The sequence below is a fragment of the Ictidomys tridecemlineatus genome, chromosome 3, assembly GCF_052094955.1.
Source record: "Ictidomys tridecemlineatus isolate mIctTri1 chromosome 3, mIctTri1.hap1, whole genome shotgun sequence".
NCBI lineage: Eukaryota > Metazoa > Chordata > Mammalia > Rodentia > Sciuridae > Ictidomys > Ictidomys tridecemlineatus.
The window spans coordinates 101,820,235-101,847,649 of NC_135479.1; the positions used below are offsets into that span (position 1 = coordinate 101,820,235).

Here is a 27,415-nt window from a genome sequence, read left to right on the forward strand (position 1 = left end):
CCCGCGCCGGCGCCCGCTCGCGTCCCGGCCCGCCCACCGCCACGCCCCCGCTCGGCCTCAAGTTGCCCTTCTGGTTTGAGCTGCGGCTACGCGTCGCCAAGGCTCCCCGGGGTGTGGCCAGAGGACTTGGGCGACGCCTTCCCCGAGGGCGGCCCCCTGCCCAGCCCGGAAAGGCGGCTCGGGTTCTGGGGCGGGCCGGGCGGCCGCGCGAGCAGGAAGCGCCGGCGCTAGGCGGCCCCTGCGCTGCCAGCTGGAGCCGGGCGGAGCCCGCGCCCAGGCGCAGGGTGGCTCTGCCAGTCCCCGCGCGCCTGGGCGGTCGCACACGTGTCCAGGCGTCACGTCCGCGCGCGCCCCCGGGGCTTGCGTCAGCTGCCGCTCCAGAAGCTGGTGGGCCGGGGCTCTCCGCACCGCTCGGGTTCGGGGCCGAAGGCCACCGAGAGCAAGGCACCGCGAGGGGTCGGAGGCGGAGGGGCGTTAGTAGCGCCGGGGCCGCAGAGAGCGTCAGCGCAGTCCAGACTCCGCCTTCCTGGGTCGATCGTCCCGGCACCCGGTCCCCTGCTGGGCGCCGTGGCGTTGCCCCGGAGCCCGCCGCCCGCGGGGCGCGCACCGCCTTGACCCGGGCGGCCCCGCGGCAGGCAGGCGCCCGCAGTTCCATGGTTGGTTCGGAGCGCAATGAGCCGCCCGTCCTCCACCGGCCCCAGCGCTAACAAACCCTGCAGCAAGCAGCCGCCGCCGCCGCAGACCCAGCACGCTCAGTCCCCGGCTGCGCCCCCAGCCGCCGCCACCATCTCGGCTGCGGGCCCCGGCTCGTCCGCGGTGCCCGCCGCGGCAGCGGTGATCTCAGGCCCTGGCGGCGGCGGCGGGGCCGGCCCGGTGTCCCCGCAGCACCACGAGCTGACCTCGCTCTTCGAGTGTCCGGTCTGCTTTGACTATGTCCTGCCCCCCATCCTGCAGTGCCAGGCCGGGCACCTGGTGTGTAACCAATGCCGCCAGAAGTTGAGCTGCTGCCCGACGTGCAGGGGCGCGCTGACGCCCAGCATCAGGAATCTGGCTATGGAGAAAGTGGCCTCGGCAGTCCTGTTTCCCTGCAAGGTAAGCCCAGGGACAGCCCGAGCACTTCTGCCCGGCAATCTTCCGAAACTCCGTCCTCCAGCCCTCTCCTAGGCCCTAAGAGGTGGATGGTATCTCTCGTTTAAAAACAAGACCAAAACTGTTTACACTTTGTCCACTCTCCCTGTGACCACCTGTCCACTTGGGGAGTTGCTCTGGGTTGACATTTGTCTGAGCACTGACCCCAGATTAATTGGCTCTAGCTGGTTGTTGGAACACAGCGCAGCTCTCCCAGCCCAGAGCCTGCGACCTCCGCAGACCTGTGCCCGGGTGTGCTCCACGGGGCTGGCTCTTCGCTGGGAAGGTGGTTGAGAAGGGAGATGGGCCGGCTCAGTTCACCCTTCACCGGCGCTCAGCTGGTAGTGGGTTCCTCCTGGATTCTGCTTCCACTGTCTGCGCACCCGGACACGTGGGAGCTCTAGGGAGTATAGCTTTAAAAAATGTGGTGGTGGTGGTGGGGGGGGGGTGCCTGGAGCCTGTTTTCCTCCAGCAAAGAGAGAACCCTGCCAGCCACGCCTTTCCCTGTCCCTGGCCTTCCAAGGCCTAGTGTTTGTCCCCAGGGGGTCAGCACAGAGGGTCAGCACAGGCATTTAACAGGGACACACAGGAGCCACCCTTAGCATTCTGTAAAGCCAGTCACTTTATTCTTTAGTTTAAATTGTCACCTATTACCGTGCCCTTGTGAGAAATGAAGACCCCAAAGACAAGAAAAGTACAGCGAGAAGACTAAAAATCTCCTGCTCCTCCCTATCACTGTTAAGTGTGTCTCCACAGACTCTTAGAGCCCTGTGTACATTGCACCCTTGAGGCTAAATATAGATGGTGGATGTCAGTGTGTCTGAAGGTTTTTTATACCCATACATAGACATAAGTTTTCCTCCAAAAATACCTTGTGCAACTTGCTTTTTAAATTGATATATTTTCTTTTATATCAAACCTAGTGGAACCTCGTCATATTTTAAAAGGTGGCCTAATATTACATTATGTGATTACATTATGTGATTATATTGTAACATCTGTTTACCTCCATCCGCAACTTAGAATTCTTCAGGAGCAGTGGCACAGACTGACCTGTCTCTTGCCTCCTTAGAACACAGCTGCACTGCAGAGGTCACTTCCTGAACCTGGAGGTGGAAAGACTGTCATGGAGACACATGAGTTTCTCTTGTACAAGTGACTTCTGCCTTTGGAGCTATTTAGCCTCTTGTGTTTCTCCTCAGTGCTGCCTTTTTTTTTTTTTTTTTAAATAGGGCGAGAGCCTGTTTTTTAAATTAAAAATAATTCACCAGAGAATTCAGGCCTGAGACTTAAGTTAGTACAATGAGTGAATTAATTTGGTCTTCTGCCCTGCCACCAACCAGGTTTAAAATAGAATATTCAAATAAGGGTTTGAATCCATGTTTGGACTGCGGGGTTTCAGATACCCTTAGTGAATTCCTCTGTTTTCAAGCCCTCCTCCTATACTGCTTACCTGGAAGAAATGGCCTTCTACCATTCCCAGGTGAGCACTTGGCACCCGCCAGCATTCCATGACTTATTTCTGAAACACAATCTCATAAGAGCAAGGGAGGGGAACAGTGGAGCCCTGTGGAGTGTGGAGCTACACTGGAGTACCTAGGGCTCTGGTTCCTGGGAAGCACGTGTTCTGTCCTAAAAAACGTTCTTGAAAAGTGTTCTCTTTGGAATCAGGGAGAGTCCCGTGTACGCGGCAGTGATCTTGCAAGTCTTTGTAAGAATGCAGCTGGGCACAGCTTCAACTTTGCCAGCTGAAACTTTAAAGGGTCATCTTGTCATCTACAGACCAGGAGCCATGCTTAGAATGGACCTTGGGGTCGATCTCGTGTGTAGAGATGTGTGAGATTTGTGAAGGTGAAGTATGCATGCCTCACTTCTGGTTAGCAGGGCAGCTCTCAGATAGTATGGAGAAGCCAAATTTGAGTGTATAATAGGCCTGGAAACGAGCCAAGAGATGTGCTTTGGCAAGGGTGGGCCAGGAAAGGACGAAGGTCTGTGTCAAACTGAAAACCCTTCAGCCTGCAGTGCCAAGCTCCTGGAAATCCTAGGGACTGCCTTGTCATTGTCCCCACCTGCACTTGAAATTTCCCTTAGGAGCCAGCTTATTCCATTTACCCACCTTTACCAGTGTTGGGTAAAGTAGCAGAGCCCAGGTCTCCAAAACTGCATGGTTTTTGCCCCAGTTTGCCTGAAAGACCCCCTTTGGGGTCCTTGCTTTCCTCACTATTAAAGGAGATACCTGACTGCTGGACTTCTAAGTGCAGCCAGCAATCCATGGAGAGAGGGGAGCTACGGGCAGCCTCTAGGCACCTTCCATGGGCCAGCTACTTTGCATGTGGCAGCTTTCATGAGTTTGCTATTTTTTTCCCCCACGTGAGGAGACTCATGCCTGCAGAGTGCTTAGGTGGACTGACTTGTCATGTCACACATGAGCCACTGGCCCTAAGGTGAACCCTGCTGGTCTCCCCATACAGGAATGCACTTTACTCCTTACTGAATAGAAATTTTGAATCAAACATAGAAATTTTGAATCTGAATTTACACCCCAAGTGTCCAAATCACAACTCCAGGTTGATAGTAGTAACAAAACTATCTGGTGGATGAGATCCCCAGAGAGGCCTCTGACGGCCTGGTCCAACACAGTTCCCTGCTGGTTGTGCTTCCGCTGGCCAAAAAATGGACGTGTTGCCAAATACCTAGGTGTAGGTCCATTTAATTAAAGGCTCAAGTGTGGCCACACCTTTGAGACAGGGTGCCACCTGCCTTGTTAGCTGGTCTCTGCTTTTCAAAAAGGGTGTCTGTCAGCCAGCTTCCCCCTGGGTGGCCACAGTGCACACTGTGACTAAGAGTGTTGACAACCCATTCCATAGGCAGCTCCCCCTCTGTGGGTGTGGGTGTGGGTGTAGGAAAGTGAAGGGCGACGTGTCTGCCGACAGCTCAGCATGCTCCACCGTCCGCAGTGCCTCCCGCCATGGGCCTGGGCTTCTCTGCACACCCCAGCCCACGTGCCTCCCCACGCATCTTTCCACTGTTTCTCTGTCCTCTTTAAAGGTTTCTGGTAGCATGTCTTAAAAGTATTGAATATGGATGCCTCAGCCAGACAACTCTGCCCCGTAGTTAGATTGTAGTGGTGTTGTTAAAAAAAGCCACACAGGGTCACTCAACCTGGCTGAATGCTTCCAGGCCCTCAGTGAGGACCAACACTGGTCCAGTAGAGAGCAACTGAGAGTGCCGGAAGGGAAAGGGTATGCCCGGGAGAGGTGTGTGACACATGGCCTCAGGGCAGGGGACCTCAAGGAGCAGTGCAGGTGGTGGGGAGCCAGAGAACTTGTGCCCTCCAAGGAGGATAACCCTAGGTTGAGGCGAGATCACTGGAGATCAGTCAAGCCCACAAGTTCCAAACCGTCTGGTCAACACAGTAAGACCCCCGCCGTCACAGAAACTCCCACCGAGAAGGCAGCCCTCTCTCACCTGGGGATGCGAATGGAACCATGCCAGACCTTTATAATTTTTAATAATTTTTCACCAAAAGCCCAGAAATCTGAACTCTTATGTTAAATATTTTTAAATTTTTTTACCAGCATGGGCCATATCCACAGGTAGAGCCAGCCTGCCTGCCATTGCTGCCCAAACTAACCATGTCTGCAGGCCAAATTCCAGCTGCTGAGGACAAGCTCCCATTGGTCTTCTAGAAAGCATTCACTGAGCCTACCGCTTCTCCTCCAATTCTTATCATACGTGAACTTTGGAACTGAAAATTGGGGTTTTATTTCTTGTTTTCTTTTTTCCTTCCTTGCCAAGAGAATGTTCGTTCTGGCCATCCAGAGACTTCAGCTGTTGTCCTGGTGACTGGGTGTTTGACTTTAGACAGCCAGTTTATTTTTTGCACCAAGGGTCCTTAGGAGAAGAGCTTAAGTTAAATGATGATATCGAGGTTCTTTCTAACTCTGAAGTTCTGGAATCTAGTAAGGGTCCCAGTCAGCAGACAGGAGCTGGCTTCTCGAGGTCCTGGCTTTGTCTGATTTTGTCTAGTCACGTGCTGCCTGAGCCTGAACCTGAACCTGAGCCTCTTCCTTCATTGAGGTAAAGAAGGGTGATCTCACCTGGCGCTGGGTGCTCTGAGGCCAGATCAGAAGTGCTGTCCAGGGCCTCGGCCTCCCTGATCACAGGAGGGAGGGTGGAGTTAGGGTGCTGGTGAGGTGATGGTGATCACCTCAAAGTCTGAGGAGATAGCGGTGAGTCAAAACAGTCTCCAAGATCTTAACCTCAGAAGACCCCCCAAAGGCACGGCCACTTAGGAGACTGGCCCTGCGGCCCTCACTGCTGCTTGAAATTGACAGGTTGCCCGTAAGAGCATAGAATGTGCTGTCAGGGACGAGGAGCCACATTAACATCAAGGCTCAAGGCTTTAAAGAGCAAAACTGGCAATGGGACATTCAAAATTGAGAACAGAAGCACAAGAATATTATGTATCAGACTAAAATGTAACTCGACACATCGACACATCAAGGGCCAGAGACTTCACAGGTCTCCAAGACCTGGAGCTGGAGTGAATTTGCATTACAGTTGATCCTTCCTACAAGCAGGATGGAGAGGAACCAAAATGTCTGACTAGCTAGTCTGGCCTGGAAAGTGCCAGCCTGAGTGTGTGTTAGGTGCTCCCTGCTTCTGCACCAGAGCCCTTTTTAAAAGCCCTAGAAAGCACTGCGTGACTGTAGAAAACCTCAGGGCCAGCGGCTTAAGGGACACATTTGTGCCTCTGACAAAATTTACAGTAAATTGCATTTTTTATTAAGACCCTCAAGGTCCTCACTCCTTGAAAGGAGCACACAGTAGGTGCACACTGGCTACACTGAAAGCCAGTCTTCAGAGCCACGTGTATTGCTGACGGCTTGTGCAGGGCCTGTCACACACACACACACACTGTGTGACCAGACTGTGGTTCCAGAAAAGGGAAAATAAGGACGTTTTCCTGATCAAAGACGGCTTTATGTTCAGTGTGTACTTTCCAAGGCTCAGGAGAGACACTGCAAACTCCAGCAGGATTTCGTCACCGTCACCCCAGAGGCCCGGGTCTGTCTCTATTTCTTGAAAACCACGAAACTGCCATCCCCTCATTCCCAGTTTGGTGAACATTTTACTCATGATTCCTTAGACTGTAGCATCTGTGGGGCCCAAGTTTCTCTGCTGGTAGAGACGCACTCTTTCAAACCTTCACTCAACAGAGGTGGTGTCTTGGTCACTGGTCCCCTGGTTACAGGTCCTGCTCCTGCCTTCTGGTCCAGCCCCTCAAGCTATCTCGTGGCCTCTCAGCCTTGGTGCCTCACTGGAAAATGGGGTTGCGATAGGATTGTTGTGAGGACCATTGTGGTAGAAGCCTTGCAGAGGGCCCGGCACAGCCCTGGCATTCAGTGCATGTGTGGAGCTCGTAAGGGGAGAGTGGCCAATGCCTGAGGTCAGGCCCAGGCTCATTTCTTATTTCTGCCCCCGGACTTCCTGTCCCTCCTCCTCATCCTCAAGGGCTTTCACAGAGCTAGGTAGGTTGGCCCCTGGCGTTGGATGGTTGCCGTCAAGACTGTACCTCATTTCTCTAATACTCCTAAAAGGGGAAGCCTGGTTTGATTAACCAGGTATTAAAAATGCATGTATTACACTCTGTATATTTTATTTCACATATTATAGCATATGCTTTTTAAAGTCATGACATTATTTTTAAATGTAGGATATATAGAAAGTAATGTAAACTTAAAATTCCTTATAACTGCCCTCCCCTGTCAAGAAAAAAAACCACTATAGCACTTCACATATGTCCTGCAAACTTGTGTGTCAGTGAGGTTTTCCCAACAAACAATAACAAAAAGCAGTAAAATGAAGACCCCTAACATAGTGTTGTTTCATAGCCTGTTTTTTTCATCTTATACATTGTGACTGCTGTTGTACAGTGATAGAAAATCTGTAAGGCCGTGTCTAATGGTTATGTGATGCTGTAATTCCAGAATTCCATAACGCCACCAGAATTATTTAATCAAGGTATATTTGAGGTGACATAAGTCATTCTATTTTTTTTTTTTTTACTGTGATTGAGAAAAAAAGTTCCACAATAACAGAATCATTGTGCACAAGAAAATAAACATTTCCTAAGGACAAATTCCGGGAATTAGGGTGGACCTGCAGGGCACATGCAGAACCTGCGCTCTGGGGAGTGAAGCGGGTTTCTTTATGGTTCTGTCGAGTGCAGGTGGCTTCCCAACCCCCCACCACTGGCATTGTCCTCAGGCCAGAATCAGGGGCTGCTGGTTACCCATATATCTTTCCCTGGAGCTGGATATGGAACCCAGGGTCTCGTGCATACTGAGCAAGTGCCGTGCCCTGAGTTACACCCAGCCCCACCACCTTTTAACCAAACCCACCCCTGCCTGGGAAGCCCGGCATCCCATGTGCCTCGCCAGCCAGTGCTTCTGCTCAGCTGCCTTGTCCTCCCAAAACTTTGTGCCTAAGGTGGCAGCAGATGGGACAGCAGAACTTTTCCAGAGGGAAGGAGCAGAGGTGCCTGGAGGTCTCTCTGCAGTGGTGGTGCCAGCCCCATCTGAAGGTTGAGCAGGAGTTTGCCATGAAGAAAGGGTGGAGGGTCCTGGTGGGTGACGTGGAGGGGCTGGCGGGTTGCTGTGGGATGTTGTGTGCCTTGCTCTCAGGAGGCCTGGATAGGCGCACTGTTTCCTGCTGTCCCCCGGGCACAGTGTAAAGGATGTAGGAGGCCTTTAGTGTGCCCCTTAGAGATCTGCCCAAACCCACACAGTTTCTAAATTTTGGGACCAGAAACACCAATCTGGATCTTGCAACTATATATCAACATCTTATTTTTTTTTTTTGTATTGGGGATTGAACCCCAGGACTTAACCACTGAGCTGCATTCCGAGCCCTATTTTATATTTTATTTAAAGACAGGGTCTCATTGAGCTGCTCAGGGCCTCACTAAGTTGCTACGGCTGGCTTTGACCTTGAGATCCTCCTGCCTCAGCCTCTGGAGTGGCTGCGATTATAAGTGTGGCCACCACACCTGGCTTACAATGTCTTTTCTGCTTCAAGCCTTTCCTGCTGCCCACTCACCTGCTGCTCACTCACCTTTCCATTTCAGACTCAGGTGGTGGCTTCGCAGGGACAGCTGGCTATGGTATCAGAAGGGCCCTCTTATTATAAGTGTTGCCAGGTAAAACACAGAGTGCTGGTTAAATTTGAGTTCCAAATAAGCAACACATAAACGGGGAGGAACAAGCATATCCCAGACATTGCCTGGCAGATGCTGGACATCTTGTCATTTTATTTGCAAATGTGACAACCCTACCATTGAAGTCTTCTGGGGAATTCACTGCTCAGTCATGAAGGAAGGACTGCGGAGGAAGGGCGCTGTTGGAAGACGTGTCAGGGCAGTTAAGTGACCGTGAGGGTGGAAGCCTGGCATGTGGGGTGGGCAGGGTTTTCGCAGCTCAGCTGAAAGCCCTTGACCCCAGCCATTCCTGTCCTTTGCTGGAGCGTGTTCTCAGAAAGGACCTCACAAAACTGGTTTCCCAAGACAATGTGTGGGTGTTGCTGACTCTGGCTGTGGTCAAATGAGAAGCATGCATCGTGGAAAGTCAACTTTTGTTTACAGTTGCAAAGATTAAGAATAAACCCCTGCCATCTTGAGAGTCTCTGTGAGGCCACAGGCACCCTGCCCCCGTGACAAGGTGTTCTCCAGTGACTGTGATAGTAGTCAGTCCCAGGCCTTCCACCAACACCCCCTTCAGTAAGAAGGTTGTCTGCTGCTCCTGGGACGTCAATGTTCTTGGGTAAATTTTTGAGCCCAATGTTTTAATTTGATTACTTTCCCAAGAAGAAAATTCTGAGTTATCAGTACGTGACTCTCTTGAGTTATCAGTACGTGACTCTCACTACTGCGGGGTGATGCTTTTTGCAGTCCTGGTGCTGAGTAATATCGTCCTCTCCTATTATTATCTGTAAAACCGTTGCTGTGCGGTGGGTAGATAGGCATCTCCCCACGTGGCCTTGGAGTGGAGGTGAGGACTCACAGTGAGTGAGATGAAGATGTGCTGGGGTCCTAGGTGAGAGGCTATAGAGAGCAGCAGGCCCAGTATCACAATCAAGTCACTTGAGAGGTTTGACTTTCTCCTGTTGCCCAGGTCAGACTGGCTGACCTGAGGCCACGGGTCTTCCACTGTTCATAGGAGTCAAGGGTGAGCTACAGAAGGGGGCTCAAGGTCACAGAGGATACTGAGTTCTGATCATGGCTTTTCCTGGGTTCTTGTGGCTCTGCAGAAAGCTGAGGAGCACAGAGCCATCAAGAGAAGAGCAGTGCTGGTGTCCCTGGTCCTTGTAAGTTTTCAGAAGAGCTGTAAACACCAAGAGGCCATGTCAATAAAACGTGAAGCCCCTTTATCGAGGGGGGACAGACAAACCCGTTGTGTCTGAAATCTAAATAAAAAGTAAGCAGTCTTCTCCTCACACTTTATTAAGTGAGAGTTAATAAAGGAGAATTAACATGGTGAACACTTTGTCATCATCAGATAAACATAGAGTTCATCTATCAACAAATATTGGGTAGGCGAGAAGCAATCCATCTGTAAGTCACACTGAATCTAAGCAAACTTAATAGATCCATAAACAATGGGGGGGAAACCCACGATAGCAAGAGGCAGGTGGACATTCTCAGCCACAGAAGCGCTTGCTTGGCTTTCAGAAGCAGCAAGCTGTAAATTTAACATGATAACGTGAGTCCCAACAGGTTAGCAGCCACCCAGCTGCATGCGTCTGCAGGAAGTGGAGAAGATGGAGGCCCCACCTCCCCTGCTCCCTGCTGGTCGCACATGATAAGTGAACTGTGAGGAGCCCAGCCTCCCTTCTACCCTCAGTTCACACCCCCACTTTCATTTCTGGGTTCACCTCCCTAATGCTCCATTTGACCCCCAGAGCTCACCGATCAGATGAGGACAGAATGGAGCCAGAATTTGCCTTGGGATATGAGGGGTGGCAGGAAGTGAAACTGCTACCAGAGGACCTGCCCCGGCCACAGACCGGCCAGTTGTCTACAGCCCCTTGGCAGGATCCCAGGACAGTGGCGATGCCTGTGCTCTGCGAGGACCAAAGAAGGGTTGCTTATTGTAACAATGTGTGTCTTCGCTGCAAAGCTGTTTCTGTTTCTAAAATGAACCCCAGAGAACCTCTAGCAAAAGAAAATCTGTTAACTCTGATTGCATTTACACATGGACATGTAGTTAAGAGTATATTTTCTCTTTAAAAACTAAAAAAGATGGGAAAGCTGAATTCATTGAACCAACAGACCTCTATCCCATGAAGTACAAATTGCTGACTTAGTCCCTGAATTCTCTGATACATTTTTACTTTGATATGATTGCAGACTTACAGGAAAGTGGCAATAATAGTACCAAAAATTCCCAAATAGCCTTTATCCAGATTCACCAGTTATTTCCTTTTTTGCTGCCTTAGCTTTATGGTCTGTGGGCTTTCTGCTCATATACATATTTTTAAACCATTTGGGTGTAAATTACAAGCATCCTGCCATTTTTGCCCCTAAATCCTTCCCTGTTTTTCTCTTAAAAACAAGGACATTTTCTTATGTAATTATAGCAGTTATCAAAAATTGGGAAATTGACACAGAGTACACACTTGATTGTCTGATACACAGTCATGTCCCATTTCAGCCCAGTTAAGTCCTTTAGTGCATCCTTTAGTGCCGTTGGCTTCCTAGGCCAGGGTCATGCATTGCATTCAGACACTGATGTGCCTTTTTGTGGTCATTACTGCTTATTTGGATCAGAGGGAAGCTCTGTTTGCTTTTGCCTCGTCCAAGGTCATTTCTTAGATTAAATTCAAAAGTTTATGGGCATCAGAAACAAAATATCAATTGTGCTTTGGTTTTTTTGGTTTTATTTTCTCCTTGGAGAAAAACACATTCCCTTTTGAGGCCCTGGCAGGTTCGATGATCCTTCAGCTGTTTCCTAGGAGGTGAGCAGGTGGTTACCTCACAGTCCCCAGAGACGCTCCGGAGCTGGCACCTCGTGGTGGAGTGTTGGCTGTTGGAGTTCAGCCAGTTGTTCCTGAACTGCATGGAATCTGAGTCACTGAATGACTTGTCCTGCGCCCTCAGCACCATGACCTTTACTCCACCTAAGAAGGGCTACGTTGCTTTGTGCTCATTTCATAAACAAATGTGCTGTGACTGTTTATTAGATAAATAACAGGTGCCCATGCCGACTGTTCCAAAGGACCTCGTTATGTGTATTTGTGTGTGAAGAGACAAGCCCTCCCCACACTCCAGGTTGAACAGGACCTGCAGGCCCCATACCCAGGAAGAGCATGGAACTACTGCCCCCTGAAGAGACTTAAATGAGGCCCCAGGTCATGCAGTGCCATTCCCTGGCAGGATGCTGCCCAGGGCCTCGGAGTCTCTGCAGCCTGGATGTCTCTGGAGACAGTGTGTGTTCAGTGGCGTTGCTGATTCTTTGAGCCTCTCCTTCTTGCTCTCTCGCCCTTCCTGACCCATCCATTTTCCTTTTCTTCCTTTTCTTTTTTCTCTTTTGGGAGCTTTACTTAAAACCAGCCCCTTCCCCAGGGGAACAAGTGCCGGTTCCCTAGGGAGAGAGCTCATTCTAGCTGCGATTGTCCCAGGACACACAGCCCTCTGCAACCCAGTTACTTTCTCTTAGTAACAAGAGGCCCAGCGAGGAACGGGCTCCCAGAGGAAGCCCTCCTGAGCCCAAGTGCAGGAGGCCTCTGGCCCCTCATGAGGTGGGGCAAGCCCTAGCCGGCATGGGGGAGGGAAGAGGGACTTTCTTGCCAGATGCAGGAGAAGGCTGGCGTGCCTGGGGCTCCCACCCTGCAGCTCCCAGGGCTCTTGTCTTGCAGTCCCAGGAGCAGCACATCTGTGGGCCCCAGGTTGGGTGTGTGCTGGTCCGGGCAGAAGGTGAAGGCAGATGCAAATCAGTTCTGTTCCTTTTTCCCAAAATGTTGCTTCTTTGACTCCCAAGCTGGTGTGTGCGGAGGAGGTACACTGGACGAACGTGGGCATGCTGGACTATGCTCCCTGTATGACCACAAGTGACCACATTCTTGAGCCTCCTGTGTCTAGTCTGAAAAACAGGCAGAACCTGCTCCCTGGCCACCCCCTTGCTTGGAAAGCAATCCTGCTCTGCAGCCAGGGCTGGCATTCCCCAGAGGCCCTGGGGTGCCTGTTGGTCAGTGGTGACCAGCCCAACCTGGTTTCTGGCATAGGCCCCTCCTAAAGCGGTGAAGTGGGCTTCTCGGAAGCCAGGTGTTATTGTTCATCAGAAGAGATCAGTGTTCTCAATGAAATCGGTGATTCTCAGCTGGGGCAGGCCTGCCCACTAGGGACATAGAGCCACTCCTGGGGACACTCCTGGTTGCCACAGCTGAGGGGCAGAGGGAAGTTGCTACTGGCATCTAATGGATAGAGACCAGGGATGCTGCAAACCATCCCATCCCATAGTGCACCCATGGTGCTATCAGAGAAAACCTAAATGAACCAGCTATGTGTCCAGCCTGACCTGCCTCAATCTTTTCCCCCTGCTCCCACTCCCCCTGCCCAGAAATAGGTAGAACCGCTCCATGCTCTTTGTCCACAGCTACGTGTTCCTTACTGCCCTCCTCACCCCATCCCACTTGAGACAGCCCACAGCCTGTGCTGCTCAGTCTTCCTGTGTTGGATAGTATTTGTGATGTACTATCTTGCCCTGCTTATCCTCTAGGAACACGTCCCACACCCCTAGGGGAGGCCAGGGAGGCAGTATCATGAGGGTTCTGCACTTCTGTCTTATCCTATATATACATACCCATAATAAAATTCAATTATCAATTAGGTATAGTGGAAGATTGATAACTAAATATCAAATAGAACAGTTACAGCAATATATTGTCAAAAAATATGTGAATGTAGCCTACTATGCTGTTCTCACCCTTCTTGTAGTGATATCAGATGATACAGTACTTTAGATAAAGTGAGGTGAATGGTAGAGAGGTTGTGACTTTACATTAGGCTTTTTTTTTTAATATTTATTTTTTTAGTTGTAGTTGGACACAATGCATTTATTTTATTTATTTTTATGTGGTGCTGAGGATCAAACCCAGGTCCTCACATGTGCTAGATGGGCGCTCTACCACTGAGCCACAAACCCAACCCCATTAGGCTACTTTTGATCTTCTGAAAATACATCAGGAGGAAGATTATCTGCTTCAAGTGATCCTGGATCACTAAGCCTGACAGTGTTGGGCGGATAGTATATACAGCATGGATACCCTGAATGATGGCATGATCATGCTATATTTCATTATGCTGCTCAGAAATGTGCACAATTTAAACTTATGAGTTGTATATTTCTGGAACTTTTCCATTTAATAATTTTGGACAACTGACTGCAAGTAACAAAACCACAGAAAGCAAAACTACAGATAAAGGGGGACAACTGTACTTGAATTCTTTATTCTTGCAGCATATGGTCCTTTCCTACTGGAAATACACTATTGGAGGATCCACAGCTTATTCCCACTGCATGCCATAGAGGTTCAGAGCCCTGGCAACCCTCAGAAATCTTTGAAGCTTTTCAAGAAAACACAAACCCCAGGCCAGGGCCCCAGGAGATTTGGGCTGACTGCTCAGAGGCACCTAGGCAGTTTTACATGCAGTCTCGGAGAATCCACAGGCCCCTCAACTCCTTTATGATCCCTGGGTGGGCGCCCCGTGGAGGGGATCCAGCATGCTCTAGACTGGTTTCCAGCATGGCTCCAAGTGTGAGTGTGCAGGTTAGGGCTTCCCTTTGAGACAACAGCTCTAATCCACTTGTCATTAAAGTGGCCCCAGGGGTCCTGAGACACGCCTCCCCCCTCCCCATGGAGAGGAGAAATGGATTAAAGGTCTGCTTGTTTAGAAAAAGCAGAGTAAGCACAGGCCTTTAGAAGTATGTTTGTCTAAGAGAAGAGCGTGCTGTAGCAAGGTCTTTTTTCATAGGGTCATTGTCCTCACAAATGCAAGGTAATGCTTTCTCTATTTGTGTCATTAGGGGAGGTCCCCTGCTCTCTATATTTGGGTTCAAAGAATTGTTGAATGTGCAACTTTTAAGGCAAAACCATAATTCAGAATGTAAATACTCCTGCTTGGGTGGGGAAACCATCACCAGGGGTCAATATCTGTGGCGAATGGTGAGACCCTAACGTGGAGTGGGAGAGGCCTGGGGGAATTTCTGGGTGCCCCCGGCAGAGTTCCTCTCACTCCTGGGTTATTCCTGGGCATCTGTGATCAACAGCCCATGCTGACACGTCTTTGCATCCAAATACCGAGGGCCTTTTTCAACCCCAGCCATGCCAGGCTCTGGACAGAAGGGCCTTGCCCGCCACTCACACTGGGACATCCGAGAACCCTGGACTCCCAGCCGCGCCCCAGGTTTAAAAACACAGTTAACAGGGACTTTGTTTTTTTTTTGAGCTTTACAAAGTTAGTAACACAGTGTGTAAATATACATGGGTAAATTTGTTTCTCCTTCTGGTTTTTTTTTTTTTTTAATTTATATCCAGGCTTTTAAAATTAGTTCATGGTTCCAAAACATGAACAAGCAGACCCTATCTGCAAAGCGGGTAACAGCGGGTTCTTTCTGCCGGTCCCTGTTGAAGGCTATAATCTGTGTGAGGTAATGGGGAGGTAGTGGTGGGCGGAAGGAGCCGGCTGTCTTCTGGAATTCTCTTTGCAGGTTGAGGAGACTGGACACCCAGCAGTGGGACTGTGGGCTTCGTGCCTGCCCTCTGGGGGGGGGGGGGGTTGTAGCTTGGCCTCCTGCACAGAGATAGGGCTCAGAACCTCCTTGTTTTCTGGTGACAGCGTTCAAACCGCAAAGCTTTGAATTTGACTTACTCCCAGTTTGTAAGGGGCCACTTCGTAACGCAGGGTAGGGAGAGGCTGACACAGGAGGGTGCTGTTCTGTGAGCAATCAGACACGGCGTCTTAGAAGATGGCCTGGCTCTGCCCCTGCTTGGTGCTGGCCGTCTTGTCCCCATGAGTGTGTCCCTGGGCAGCACCCAGGCTCCTCACCTTCACCTGCGCTCTACCCCGAGGTCTGAGGCCAGGCCCTGGGCTCACCTGCAGGGTGTCTCTGGCTTCTTCTTTCTTGTGTGACAACAGGACAGTCCTCTGCAGTGTCTCTTACAGACTGACTCTCCTCTGGCGTCTAGGAGTTGCTTTGTCGTTCCTGGGAAGGTTAGGAGCAGAAGTATAATTCCCTTCAGGGAGGTCTTCCTAGGATGGAGTGACTTATCTCCTGGAATTGTCACCTGAGTATGAGGGAAGAGTCGCTCTCGTTCCACCCTGTGAGGTCCCAGGACAGCAGTGACAGTCAGCTCCTCGATCCCCGCTCCCAGGGCCTGTTGCGGGTGCTGCCCTGCTCCTCGTAGAGATGAGGGCCCTTGGCCCTGGGCAGGCAGGCTGGGCAGTGGGCGGCCCCTGGCTGGGACCCTGCAATGAGCTGTCTTCTGCGATATCCAAGGAGCGCTCAGCTGGGCTTTCTTTCCACCCAAAGAGAAGGGACAGAGTGCCCTGGGGAAGGGTGCAGATAGGAAGGCGAGGTGTGGAGGGTCTCCGCCTTCCTCTGCCCTAGCCTGGTCAGGCCTGCAGTGCCCAGAGGGCAGCCTTCTGCACCGCCCGCCTGCCAGTCACCAGTTCAAGCCAGGAAGGGATAGAGGGAGTCACAGAAATAATGTGTCATTATGTGAAAACTAGTCTAATGCCAATGCTCCCCGGGGCCAAAGCAATCCCGGTGGGGTGGGGGTGGAGGGAAGCCTGGCGCAGTGGTGCCCTGTGATCCCAGCAGAGCAGGAGGCTGAGGCAGGACGATCACAAGTTCAATTCCAGCCTCAGCACCTTAGTGGGGTCCTACACAACGTCACGAAACCCTGTCTCTCAGGAAATAATAAAAGGGCTGGGGCTGGGGCTCAGTGGTTAAGCACCCCCAGGCTCAATCCTTAATATAAAAACAAACAACAGATTCATAAACAATAAAGGGAAAGCCAGGTTGGCTTCTCAATGTGTTCACTGTAGTAAAAGAACATTCATTCTCATCTTTTAGTAGCATTGGAATGAGGGTGGGCCTGGGGAGCAGGACATTCCTGGCTCAGGAAAGGTCCCCATGCTTGACACTGTTGGTGACATGTGGGAACCGAATCTGTGGCCTCCTGTATGCACTCGTACCAACCCCGCAGTCGAGACAGGAGCGCAGGCAAGGCAGGAAGCCCGAGTGGGGCAAGGGCTCAGGGGGTTGTGCCAGCAGATGCTGAAGAAGGTGTGGTGACCTGTGCGCTTCTCTCCATCTCTGCAGTATGCCACCACGGGCTGCTCCCTGACCCTGCACCACACGGAGAAACCAGAACACGAGGACATCTGTGAATACCGACCCTACTCCTGCCCGTGTCCCGGAGCTTCCTGCAAGTGGCAGGGGTCGCTGGAAGCCGTGATGTCCCACCTCATGCACGCCCACAAGAGCATCACCACCCTGCAGGGGGAGGACATCGTCTTCCTGGCCACGGACATCAACCTGCCGGGTGCCGTGGACTGGGTGATGATGCAGTCCTGCTTCGGCCACCACTTCATGCTGGTGCTGGAGAAGCAGGAGAAGTACGAGGGCCATCAGCAGTTCTTCGCCATCGTGCTGCTCATTGGCACCCGCAAGCAGGCCGAGAACTTCGCCTACCGGCTGGAGCTAAACAGCAACCGACGCAGACTGACCTGGGAGGCCATGCCCCGGTCCATCCACGACGGTGTGGCCGCGGCCATCGTGAACAGCGACTGCCTGGTCTTCGACACGGCCATCGCACATCTCTTTGCGGATAATGGGAACCTGGGAATCAATGTGACTATCTCGATGTGCTGTCCGTGAAGCGCCGTGAGCCCCACAGCCGCCGAGGCCGCTGGCAGCGTGCGCTATGTTTAATAAAATTTTTATAGATGTTTTATTCGCTGTGTCTTCACAGGTCAGGACCCACAATCACCCCGCTTCTCTTGGAGCTGCGCCTTCCCACTGGGCCCGGCCAGCTCATCCCACTGGGTGAACGGGCTGCCTGGTGGCCACCGGAGGCTGTCCTGCCCCCTAAAACCAACTCTCTTGTTAAATTGTACTTACTTCCTGAACACTTGACAGGTTGCTCAGGGCCCTGGAGGCTGGGTTAGGATGGGCAGCTCCCTCCCGCCTGCCTCCCTGCATTGGTCCCCCATGCTGGGGGATGGTCAGCAGACCCCTTGTGCTTTTAGGGGACAGGAAATGTCTTAATGCATTTTCACATTTTCAACAGCATCTCTCAACCCGGAGGACTGACCAATCTAGGTGGAATCCCAGGATCCCTGGGAGGACTGACCAGTCTAGGTGGAATCCCGGGATCCCTGGGAGGACTGTCCTAGAAATGCAGGTTTGGAGGTCCCTGAGCTCTCAGTCTCCCCGGGTGGTTCTTTTCAACAATTAAGTTTGAGAATTACTGGCTCGAATCACAGAAGGGTCCATATTTTAAAGGTGCTTTAAGATTGCCCTCTCCTGATGCTGCCTGTCTTTTTACTGTTTCAGCCCCCACCGCCAATTAAAGCCAGGACAGGCCACAGGAGTCCCCTCCTGACCCCAGGTTGGGCATCCTGGAGGAAAGCAGGTCATTGCCGTTGGTAGTTCTCACTTTCTGCTCACCACTAGTGCAAATGACCCTCCCTCCCCCTCCCCTTCTCTCTCTCTCTCTCTCTCTCTCTCTCTCTCTCTCTCTCACACACACACACACACACATACGCACACAGCTTCTCTCTGCCTCCTTCCTAGACTAGCTGGTTGAAAGACTAGGTCTGCGGTTGGAAAGTGCTACCACCGGGTCTTATGCTTGCTATTTATAGGTATGTGTTGGTTGTATGGTTGTTTTGTTTTGGGGTTTTTTTTTTTTGCCACATTCATTTTAGTTTTTTAATAAATATTTTTCAAAAATGAATGTTGTGCTTCATTTTCCTGGTTGAGCAATAGGTGTTTATTGAGCTCCTACTGTGTGCAGGTGCCAGAAGCTTCACTACCACCTCTAGGATTGGAGTGTCCCTGTTTCCATGGGAGGAAGCAGCCATGTCTCAAGGTCATGGTGCAGGTCCAACCTACATCTCTGTGTGCTATGGGCCAACATGGTGCTGCGGGTCTCCTCAGGACTTCATTTTCTGACTGCCGGCTCTCATGCAAGAAGAGTAGGGCTCTCGGTGTCCAGAGTCAGAGGAAGAGGCTGGGCTGATGCCCAGGGCCAGGCTGATGCCAACAGTGACGGTCACACTCCCTCAGTCCAGCCCTGAACTCTCTAAAGAATTCAAAAGAGTCCCGAATGCTACACAGGGACTTCCAACTACCTACCTCAGTGGCCTGGGGTCATCGGGACGGCACCAGGCAGGAACGTGGCTTGGAGCTGTTTTCCAACTGTACTGCGGCATTGAGTCTCAGGCAGCCTAGGGATCTGGCGGGAGGGGAGCGCTGTGGTGACTGCAGGCTGCTAGTTGCGGTTATGGGCCACAGGTCCAGGTCCGTAGGATACAGCCACAGCCGTGACTACCAGGAGAGGCACATCTCAATCTCAGAGGACCCTGGAGCAGTGGACGCTGACCCCCGCAGGGTTGCTCCCAGATGGCGTCCAGCACCCACCTGGGCCCCGGCAGCAGGGCGAGTGAAAGCCAGCAGGCCACAGCATCCGTGTGTCCACGGCTCCCCTCCTGGTCACATGGAATGGTGGAAATTGGGACTGAGGGTCAGCAGTGCCCCAACGGGTACAGCTCTGAACAGAGACCCTGAGGAGGGAGAGAGCACCGAAGGAGAGATCCTTCAGCCCCCAGAGGAACCATAAGGGTGCCACAGGGCACAGGTGGCAGAAGGACCTGTGTCCAGCCTCTCGATGCCCATTCACACCCGTTCAGCGTCTCCAGAGCTTCCCACACGGGAGAAGCCCAGCTCGATGTAGCTCCCTTTAACCTGTCCCCAGAAGTCATCAATCTTGACCTTCACTCTCTGACCTCCTTGAAAAACCTGAAGTTTCTGCCAGAAAACACAAAAAAAAATCCCCAGGTTATTCCCTGTTTTAAAAGGAAGTGAAAAAAAAAAGTATGTGAATTTATGTGCTATTTTTATATAGTTTTAATTGCAAATGCACTTTTAAACCTAAAGAGGCTTTTGTCAAAACTGGTCACGTGATTCACGTAAGTATCATGTTTCTAAAAATAAAACAATGAAAATCTCTTCCCCCTTCCTGTCCTCGTTCAATATTCTAATTTGATAAAAGTCTGGCTGCTCAAACAAGATGGTAGATTCAACCTGTCTTGTGATGCTGGAGTCATTTTAAAGGAAAAAAGTAGCTCAGAGGACCCCAGGAGAAAATGTGGACAGTCATCAATTCTTTAAAAACCAACCGACCTTGAGAACAGGTTCCTAGTTCCTGAAGGGGAAGAATCAGTCTTCTCCCTGAGTCCCAAAGACTTGAGGACTGAGAGGGAACACTCCTCAGGGTGAACTGCCCCGTGGAAATGCTAGGAGACTTCAGAGAAGAGCCACTGAGGCCCCTGTCCCCGGGGGCCCCTTCAGGAAGCACCTGCGGTCATCCAGGGCACCCCAGCTCCTGGCCACGAGTCTGCTTAACAGCATCAGCAACTGCCTTGTGCCACCACTCCAGGGACCCTCCTGAGGAAACTGTCCCTGCACAGACCCCTTCAGGCTTTGGGACTTCCAGGTAGCCAGCCACGGGACTCCAAGCCCGCCAGCTGGCCTCTGGTCCTGTTTCCTGACTTGCAAATCCAGGAGGTTTGCTTTCTAGATACTCATACTTCAGTGCTAATTTCTGGAGACATCAAGCCATTGAAAGTTGAGTTGTGTGTCCAGTCAGTGTCCCCGGAACCGGACACTTGACCTATCGTGTGTCCGCAGCGCCAGCAGGTGAGCCACCTCTCTGCTTCCCTGGCTGGGCCTGTCCCAGAGACCAAGTCTGCTTTGTGGCTGTGTCCTAAGGGGTTCCTGATCCATATGGCCTCTGCCACTATAACAGGGTGATTGTGACTCCACTACCCTATGAAAGGGGCACAGATGCTTCAAGGATGGGAGATTCTTCCCTATCATTGACCCTTCTGCTTCTGCTGCTTACTCGAAGCTTAAAATCTCCTTCTGCTAATACTGTGGTCGGGAGTCCCCAGATGGCGAGGCAGGAACAGCTAGGGATCCCACTGACCCCAATGCACACTCCCACTGCCATTTGAGGAATCAGAAGCTCTATAAAAGGGGAAGTCGCTGCCTCAAAACCCTGCAGCTGGCTGGAATAGTCTAGGCTGACGCATGGTGACGCATGGTGACGCATGGTGTCTTCTGTACTGAAAAAAAGGCGGGGATTATGACGCGCCAGGCACCAATTCATAATCCGGGAAATAGAGGGACCCCGCTCCCCTCCAGGACCCGCCAACTTCACCCCCCCTCACTGCCCCCGCCTGGGTCCAGACCACATCAGAGCCCCTAGCACTTGCCCTCCTGCTCCAGTGCATGGGATGCAGGCCATCACAAAGCCCTTGAGTGGAGTCCCAGGCATCTCAGCTCCTCACACCCGGGTCAGACAGCCTGTTCTCCAACGGCGCTCAGCCCGACGGCCACCACATCCATCTGCTCAACACCTGATAGTAGACAGTGAGGTCTCCGTGCAACCCTGGACCTCTGGCACCAAGCACTGAACTAAGATCTGACTGAACAAACTACTACTAATGACCTTGTCTCAAAGCAGCACTTAAACCAATATTCTAAGACTTAACATTCTCTGTTTTGGTGCCAAAAGTCACTGGGGAAATTGCCACAGGTAGGTAGGGAAAAGAGATCATCTAGTGGAGCAGAGAGGGAGGGCACAGCCGGCTCCTCTGCCCCTCACCCTGTCAGCAAGGACAGAATCTCTGGTGAGGGCTCTGGGCCTTGACTTCTCGTCTGTGGTCAGGCACCTGGTGTCAGACTCCAGCAGACCCTGCCTAGCACATGGCCCTCCAGCCTGCAAGGAGCTGGGGCATGAGATGAGCTTCAAAGTCCGCTGAGGTCAGGGCCAACAACACGCGCTGAGAGCCTGGGTGCACCTGGGCTTTGTCTGGGTGAACCTGTTCAGTCCTCCCAGTGAGGTACGCGGGGTTCACGTTCCCCATTATGGAGTGGAGAAAGCCAAGGCCTCAGTGGAAGGAGCCTGTCCACTGTGGCAGAGCTGGACAGGAACTCCTCACGGAGTCCACAGCCCTGCACCAGATCTCACGGCCCAAGGTCGTCAGGTCGGGCTTTCACACATTCTCACCACCAATAGAAATGCTGCTGTACATCACAGATGCGGGTGGGCAGGGTCTCAGGTGCAGGGAACACCTGTGCCTTAGACCTGCTTCCTGCACCGCCACAGCATCCACAGGAGCCGCTCACCTAGGGCTCGTTCAGATCCTCTCTGCACAAGGTGTCGTCCCCCGGGCACCTCAGCATCACCCAGGAGCCGCTTAGGAGCGCAGCGTCCACCCGCGCCAGACCTACTGAGGGGGATCTACACTCGGACCCAAGGTGCAGGTGATGTGGACACGTGTTCAAGTCTGCAGAGCCTGGTCTAGACAAGGGGCTCAGCCCCGTGTACACAGGAGCTAGACGTGGCTGGCAGTAAGGCGGAGCTCCCTGTGCCTCACAGAGCTTCCCAGGAGACGTCAACAGACCCCAACACCTTCCTCTTGGTTTCCCCCGGTTTTATCCTACAACAAAAGAAAAAGGAGAGGCCTACCCAGGACCACGGGGAGGGTGGACTTCAGAGATCCACAGGTCAAATCTGGATCCCAGCTCAGCCTCTGGCTGTACCTGGGTAGGCAGCCTGCAAGCCACTGGCCTCCGGGGCCACTTGTCAAATGGACATAACACCACCCACGTGGAGGCCCACTGTTAGGAACATTTACGCAAAGCATGGAGAGAGAGCGTCCGCTCACGGGAGGACCCTGATCAGTGGCAGGGTCAGAACACCAAGGCAGGAGCAGAGGCTGCAGGAGGAGTCAGGGGCTGCGTGCCACGTCCCTCCCTCTCCCACAACTGCAGAGAACCTGCTCAGGCAACATGGCTGAGGAAGAGAGGCCAGAGGAAGTGGCCGGGGACAGGCCCCAAGGCCCTCAGGAAGTTGGAAGGGCTCCCCTTGCATGACCCCATCCCCAGCTTTCCCCAGCTCGCTGCCCTGCCAGGGACCAGCTGTGCCCCTGGCAGAGGACGCATAACCATGGTGGCACCTTTTAAAACAGCCCAAGTGGTTCCTGCACCACGTGGTAGAAGGCCAAGGCCCGGAGCCTGCGGCAAGGAGAGATGCTCCCCTCCTCCCTGAGACGCGTTCCTTGAAGTTGTTTTGGTTTTCTCGTGGTTTGTTTTTTTGTCTGTTTGGTTTTTTTGGTGATGAGGTGTGCATATAAAACGTGCCATTGGGCCACCAAGAAGGCACATTCAGGGCAGGACATTCGGTCAGCTAGCCAGGCGTCTGCTGGAGTTTCCTCTCCCTTCCCTGTCTTCTTGCACACACAAGCACATACACTAGCCTCCCTTCTCTCTTCTCCTTGCACACACGTACACACACACTAGCCTCCCTTCCCTTGTCTCCTTGCACACACGTGCATGCACACTAGCCTCCCTTCCCTCGTCTCCTTGCACACACGTGCATATACACTAGCTTCACATCTGCAGTGCTGGGAGTTCCTCGTATAAACAGGAACAGGCTGGAGAGGAGCCCGGGCCCTTGTGCGTCTCTCCTTCCCAGAAGCAGGGCATTTGGTGGCCGTCCTGTGTCAGGACTCCTGTGCTCTCAGCAGCCCTGTGAAGGAGGAGGTGTCACCTCTGTGCTTCACAGAGGGGGCAGCTGAGGTCAGGGCCCAGAGCCCTAAGTCACAGTCACAGAGAAGCCACATCTAGTCTGCAGGATTCCAAAGGCCACGCTCATTTCTCTAAGAAAAAAAGTTACTATAGAATTAACGGTGAGCTATTATCAAAAGGTCTAATACAGAAAACGCAGACCTCTCCCAGACATAACCGTGGATACACTTCAACCTTCTTGCCCAATTCTGCCCACACACCCACGCGCTTACTGTCACGGTGTCCCCAGGACGGGGGGGTGTGGTGCTGGGAGGGAAAACAGAGGAGAAGGGGGTTACCCGGGCGTCTGGAAGCTGGAGGATATGTCCCTGGAATTAGTGGGAGCGGGAGACCACTAATCACCTTGCCCTTCTGGATTTGCAGGTGGCTCTCCAGCTGGGTCTGGGAACCAAATCAACACAAGGCAGATTCGCAGAACAAGAGCGTGCAGGCTTAACCGGCTTCCCTGGGCCTGGGGGTGGCCTGGGTGTGGATTGTGGGTGCCCCCCGAGGCTCACAGGCTGAAGGCTGCAGAGGTGGCAGAGCCTGTAAGAGGTGGGTATGTCCTGGAGCACACATCTCAGGGACCTGTCGTTCCCCAGAGCCAGGATGTCATAAGAACAAGCCTTGAATCCCTCTTGCTTCCTGTCTGTCAGGGGTCTCTACTCTCACCCAAACTCTTACCATGATACCATCCTCCATGTTATGGCTCAGCCAAGGGGTCCTCACCAAAGCTGAGCAGACACTGCATTTTGAACTTCCAAAACTATAAGACAAATAAACCTCTTTTTCTTCCTTTTTTTTTTTCTCCCTCAGTAGTAAGGATTGGATCTGGAGGTGTTCTGTTGCTGAGCTACATCCCCAGTCCTTTGTATTTCTTAGGACAGAGTCTCACTAAGTTGCTGAGACTGGCCTTGAATCTGCAATCCTCCTGCCTGAGCCTCCCGAATTGATGGGATTATAGGTGTGTGCCACTGCACCTGGATAAACCTCTTTTCTTCATATATTTTCCAGCATCCGGTATTTTCTTACAGCCACAGAAAATGAACTAAAACAAATGGGTCCCCTCACAAGGAAGTCGAGAACTGAAGAAATAGCCAAAGCAGGAGCATTTCTACTTTCTAGACAAAGAATGATAAATTCGTGAAGAATCGCAGGACAAAGGTATCTAGGCTAGGGATAGTGATTCTAGGGGAGTCACGGTGTGTGAGCTAATGGAAGAGAAGTCAGTTCAGATGCACTGAGGTGCCAACTTCCAGTCCCAGTGCTGCAGACTCCTTGTCCCAGTGTGGGACAGCCTCCTTCTGAAGGAGCCTCTGTGGCCTGCTGTGTGTAAGAATTGCAGGGTCAGGAAGCCTTTATGCAGCTACAGTCTCCCCATTGTTCTCAGCTTGAAATAATCGATAAACCAACCCAGCACAATTGGGGTGCATGAGCTCCATGCTTCCAGCTTGTATAGTAAGAAGAACAGAATAGTCTTAGGAGTAAAACTCAGGAAACTATGGGTTGCTCAGAAAGGGGATGTCCACCCAGAAACACTGGGAAAGGAGAGGCAGGAGGCAGAGGTGGGCTCTTCACAGCCAGGAAGGCCCAGGGCGAGGCTCAGGCTGCCAGGTGGGTTCCAAGTGGGACAGAGGCCTCCCGGTGCCAAGAGCAGTGCCAGGTCAGCCCCAAAGCCACACAGCACGTAAGGGAGAGAATGGGATTTAAAGCCAGGACTGTGGCCCTTCCTACTGTCGTGCCTGCAAATGTGATGAGGACAAGGACTTTAGAGTCCAGCAGAAATCTAAAAGCAGAGGCAGAGAGGTAATGTGCAGTAACAGAAAATAAGGAAATAATCAAGTCTGCTTTCTCAGGGCAGCTGAGGTAAGAGGAGAACGTGCTCAGCTGTGGAGGCCAGAGGAGGACAGGAAGGGAAGGCGTGGGGGAAGGGGCGGCGCGTGTCCCGGGCCTTGACGGCGGGCAGGACCTGCTGGGCAAGTGTCACAGCAGGTGCCAGGAAGGAGCTGCCTCTTCTGGAGAAGTTCTCTGGGCTCCGTGCCCAGCCCTGTCACCCTGTCACCCGGCCTCTGCAGCTCCCACCCCCGTGCGTCCTGTGCTCCTGCACGAGGTCAGAACCCCAGTCCACAGCGCAGCCTGGGCTCCGGCCTCTCCTGCCGCCATCACCCCCATGCCAGCTGGATCCCACCACCACCCTGCCCGCGACTCATGGCTCCTTCTAGAGGCAAGGACTTCGCAGTCGCAGAAACCCAGTCCTCAGCCTCCGAGCATCAGTCTCTTCATGTGTTGGGAATGGAAATCCACCGCCCAATCCAGCACACCTCTCTAATCCAAGTCACCAAGGGTCCACGACTGACTGAGCCAACCTGGGCCGGCAGATCCCTCCCTCTTAGAGAGTCCAAGACAGTCGATGGCAGGTCCCTAACTCCCGGGGCCTGGAAGGTCATGGGGTGCCAAGGAGGGAGGGAGAAGGAGGGAGGGTGGTGGCAGCCCCCACCCCTCAGCTGCCAGTCCCCTCCAAGGGCTCCTGTCTTGGGGGGACTTGGAGGGGCCTGGTGGCCCTTCCCAGTTCCTTCCCCTGTGTTTATGACCCCTCCCCAGAAGGCTCCCCCAGCCCCTGTGGTTTGAGTCTATTTTATTATGGCCAGAGCACAGCGTTTCTTAATCTCTTCTATTATCTAAGTTTTCAAAAGAAGGAAGGGATCGGCCAAGCTATGTCACATTGTGTGCAGGAATACGAAGTAGCAAACCCCATCCTAGATGTGATCTTAATGCCTCCAAAATATGGGGATAAAAGGAGGAAGGGAGATAATATGAAGAACCTGCAGGTGGCCACTCTTGGGCACCCTCGATGTCAACCTTCACCAACACCCACAGGTGGCTCTCTTGAAGTGCCGGGACCATGTCACCTCACCTGCACACATGTTAGTGCAGAATGTTTAGAGCACACACACAACCGCACTCTAACACCCGCTCCATCCATCAGTCCTGATGCCTCAGTGCGAGCAAACCCCGACAGCACTCACAGCCCTGCAAATGGCACAGTCGGTTTGAACTGGGATCCCCTGAAGGTCCTTCGGGACCACTGGTGACAGGCAGGTCACTCTGAATCCACACACTCGCCCTCCATCTCCTTCCTTTTTGGAAACTGATGTGGAGGAACCCAGGTCTGCGATGGCTAGAGATCGCACGGCCCCGCTGCACACCAGTATCACCTGGGATCCGGCTGCTTCTGTGGGTCACAGAGGACAGGAGTCGTCACAGAGGATGGGAGTCTTCCATCTCACTGGAGTGAGTGGCCATGCGTGCTCCCAACAAGGGACACGTGCCTCTCCGTCTCCCAGCTTCCCTCTCTCGGGGTATCATCAGCCACTGACATCATCTACCAGGGCTGCAGAGAGATGTCTGCTCGCTCTATTATCCGGAAACTTCCACAGTGAGAAACTTCCCCTTTCAGTTACTGAGTCACCCCAAGGGACGTCTCACGGGGGAAAGGTGCGATAGACACTTCCTTATTTCCCTTTTTGGTTTTCAAAGTAATGAGGTAGTCCCCTAGCACCCTGCAAAGTAACCAGTAAGGTAGCATTTGTTAAAATATCAGTATGAGTCGGGTGCAGGAGCACATGCCTGTAATCCCAGTGGCGCAGGAGGATTCTGAGTTCAAGGCCAGCCTCAGCAATTTAGCAAGAGCCTAAGCAACCTGGCAAGACCTTGACTCAAAATAAAAAATCAAAAGGGCTGGGGACGTGGCTCAGTGGTAAAGTGCCCCTGGGTTCAGTCCCTGGTACAAAAAAAAAAACAACCACAGTGTAGGTTTTGGGGTTCCCCTTATGCCCACCTGATCCAGTTGATTGGACTTTCCACCATGTAGGTGATAGACTTTGACTAGAATTTTTGATGATTCTACCAAAATATATCAACAAGGAAGAAAATCTAACCACACAAATCTGATTTAAAATCCCTTCCCCCCCAAAAAAATCCACCCCCTTTTTTAGACAAAGGTTTCAACCAAGACAATTCAATAAGGAAAAAAAAAAAAGTTTTTAAACAAATAGTGCTGGGGGAAAAATGGATACTTATATGCAAAAGAGTGAAGGTTGATCCCAACCTCACACTATGCGTGAAGTTTTAAAAAAGGTCAAAGACAAATGTAAGAGGTAAAACTTAAACTCTTAAAAAGAAAACGTAGGCATAAATCTTTGTGACCTTAGGTTAGGTAATTATTTCTGAGATATAACAACAAAAGCACAAACAGCAAAGAAAAAAAATGAGGTAAATGTGGCCACATTGAAATCAAAAGCTCATGTGCTTCAAAGGACACCGTTAAGAAAGAAAGGGAAAACATGCTCAAAACGTTTTTG

General features: G+C 52.0%; 1 protein-coding gene across 1 annotated transcript; it reads left to right on the forward strand.

The window, feature by feature from the left end:
- Nucleotides 1-214: 214 nt before the first annotated feature.
- Siah2 (siah E3 ubiquitin protein ligase 2) lies at nucleotides 215-17,148 on the forward strand. The gene is made up of 2 exons (XM_013365016.4): nucleotides 215-1,092; nucleotides 16,515-17,148. The coding sequence occupies exons 1-2, from the start codon at nucleotides 673-675 to the stop codon at nucleotides 17,070-17,072; spliced, it is 978 nt and encodes a 325-aa protein (XP_013220470.3). The 5' UTR covers nucleotides 215-672; the 3' UTR covers nucleotides 17,073-17,148.
- Nucleotides 17,149-27,415: the final 10,267 nt, after the last annotated feature.

Bases quoted from the DNA above. Each gene is read 5' to 3' on its own strand.
- Siah2 (XM_013365016.4), top strand. From the start codon at position 673: ATGAGCCGCCCGTCCTCCACCGGCCCCAGCGCTAACAAACCCTGCAGC. The intron at 1,093-16,514 runs GTAAGCCCAGGG...CCATCTCTGCAG, and splicing joins CAGTCCTGTTTCCCTGCAAG to TATGCCACCACGGGCTGCTC.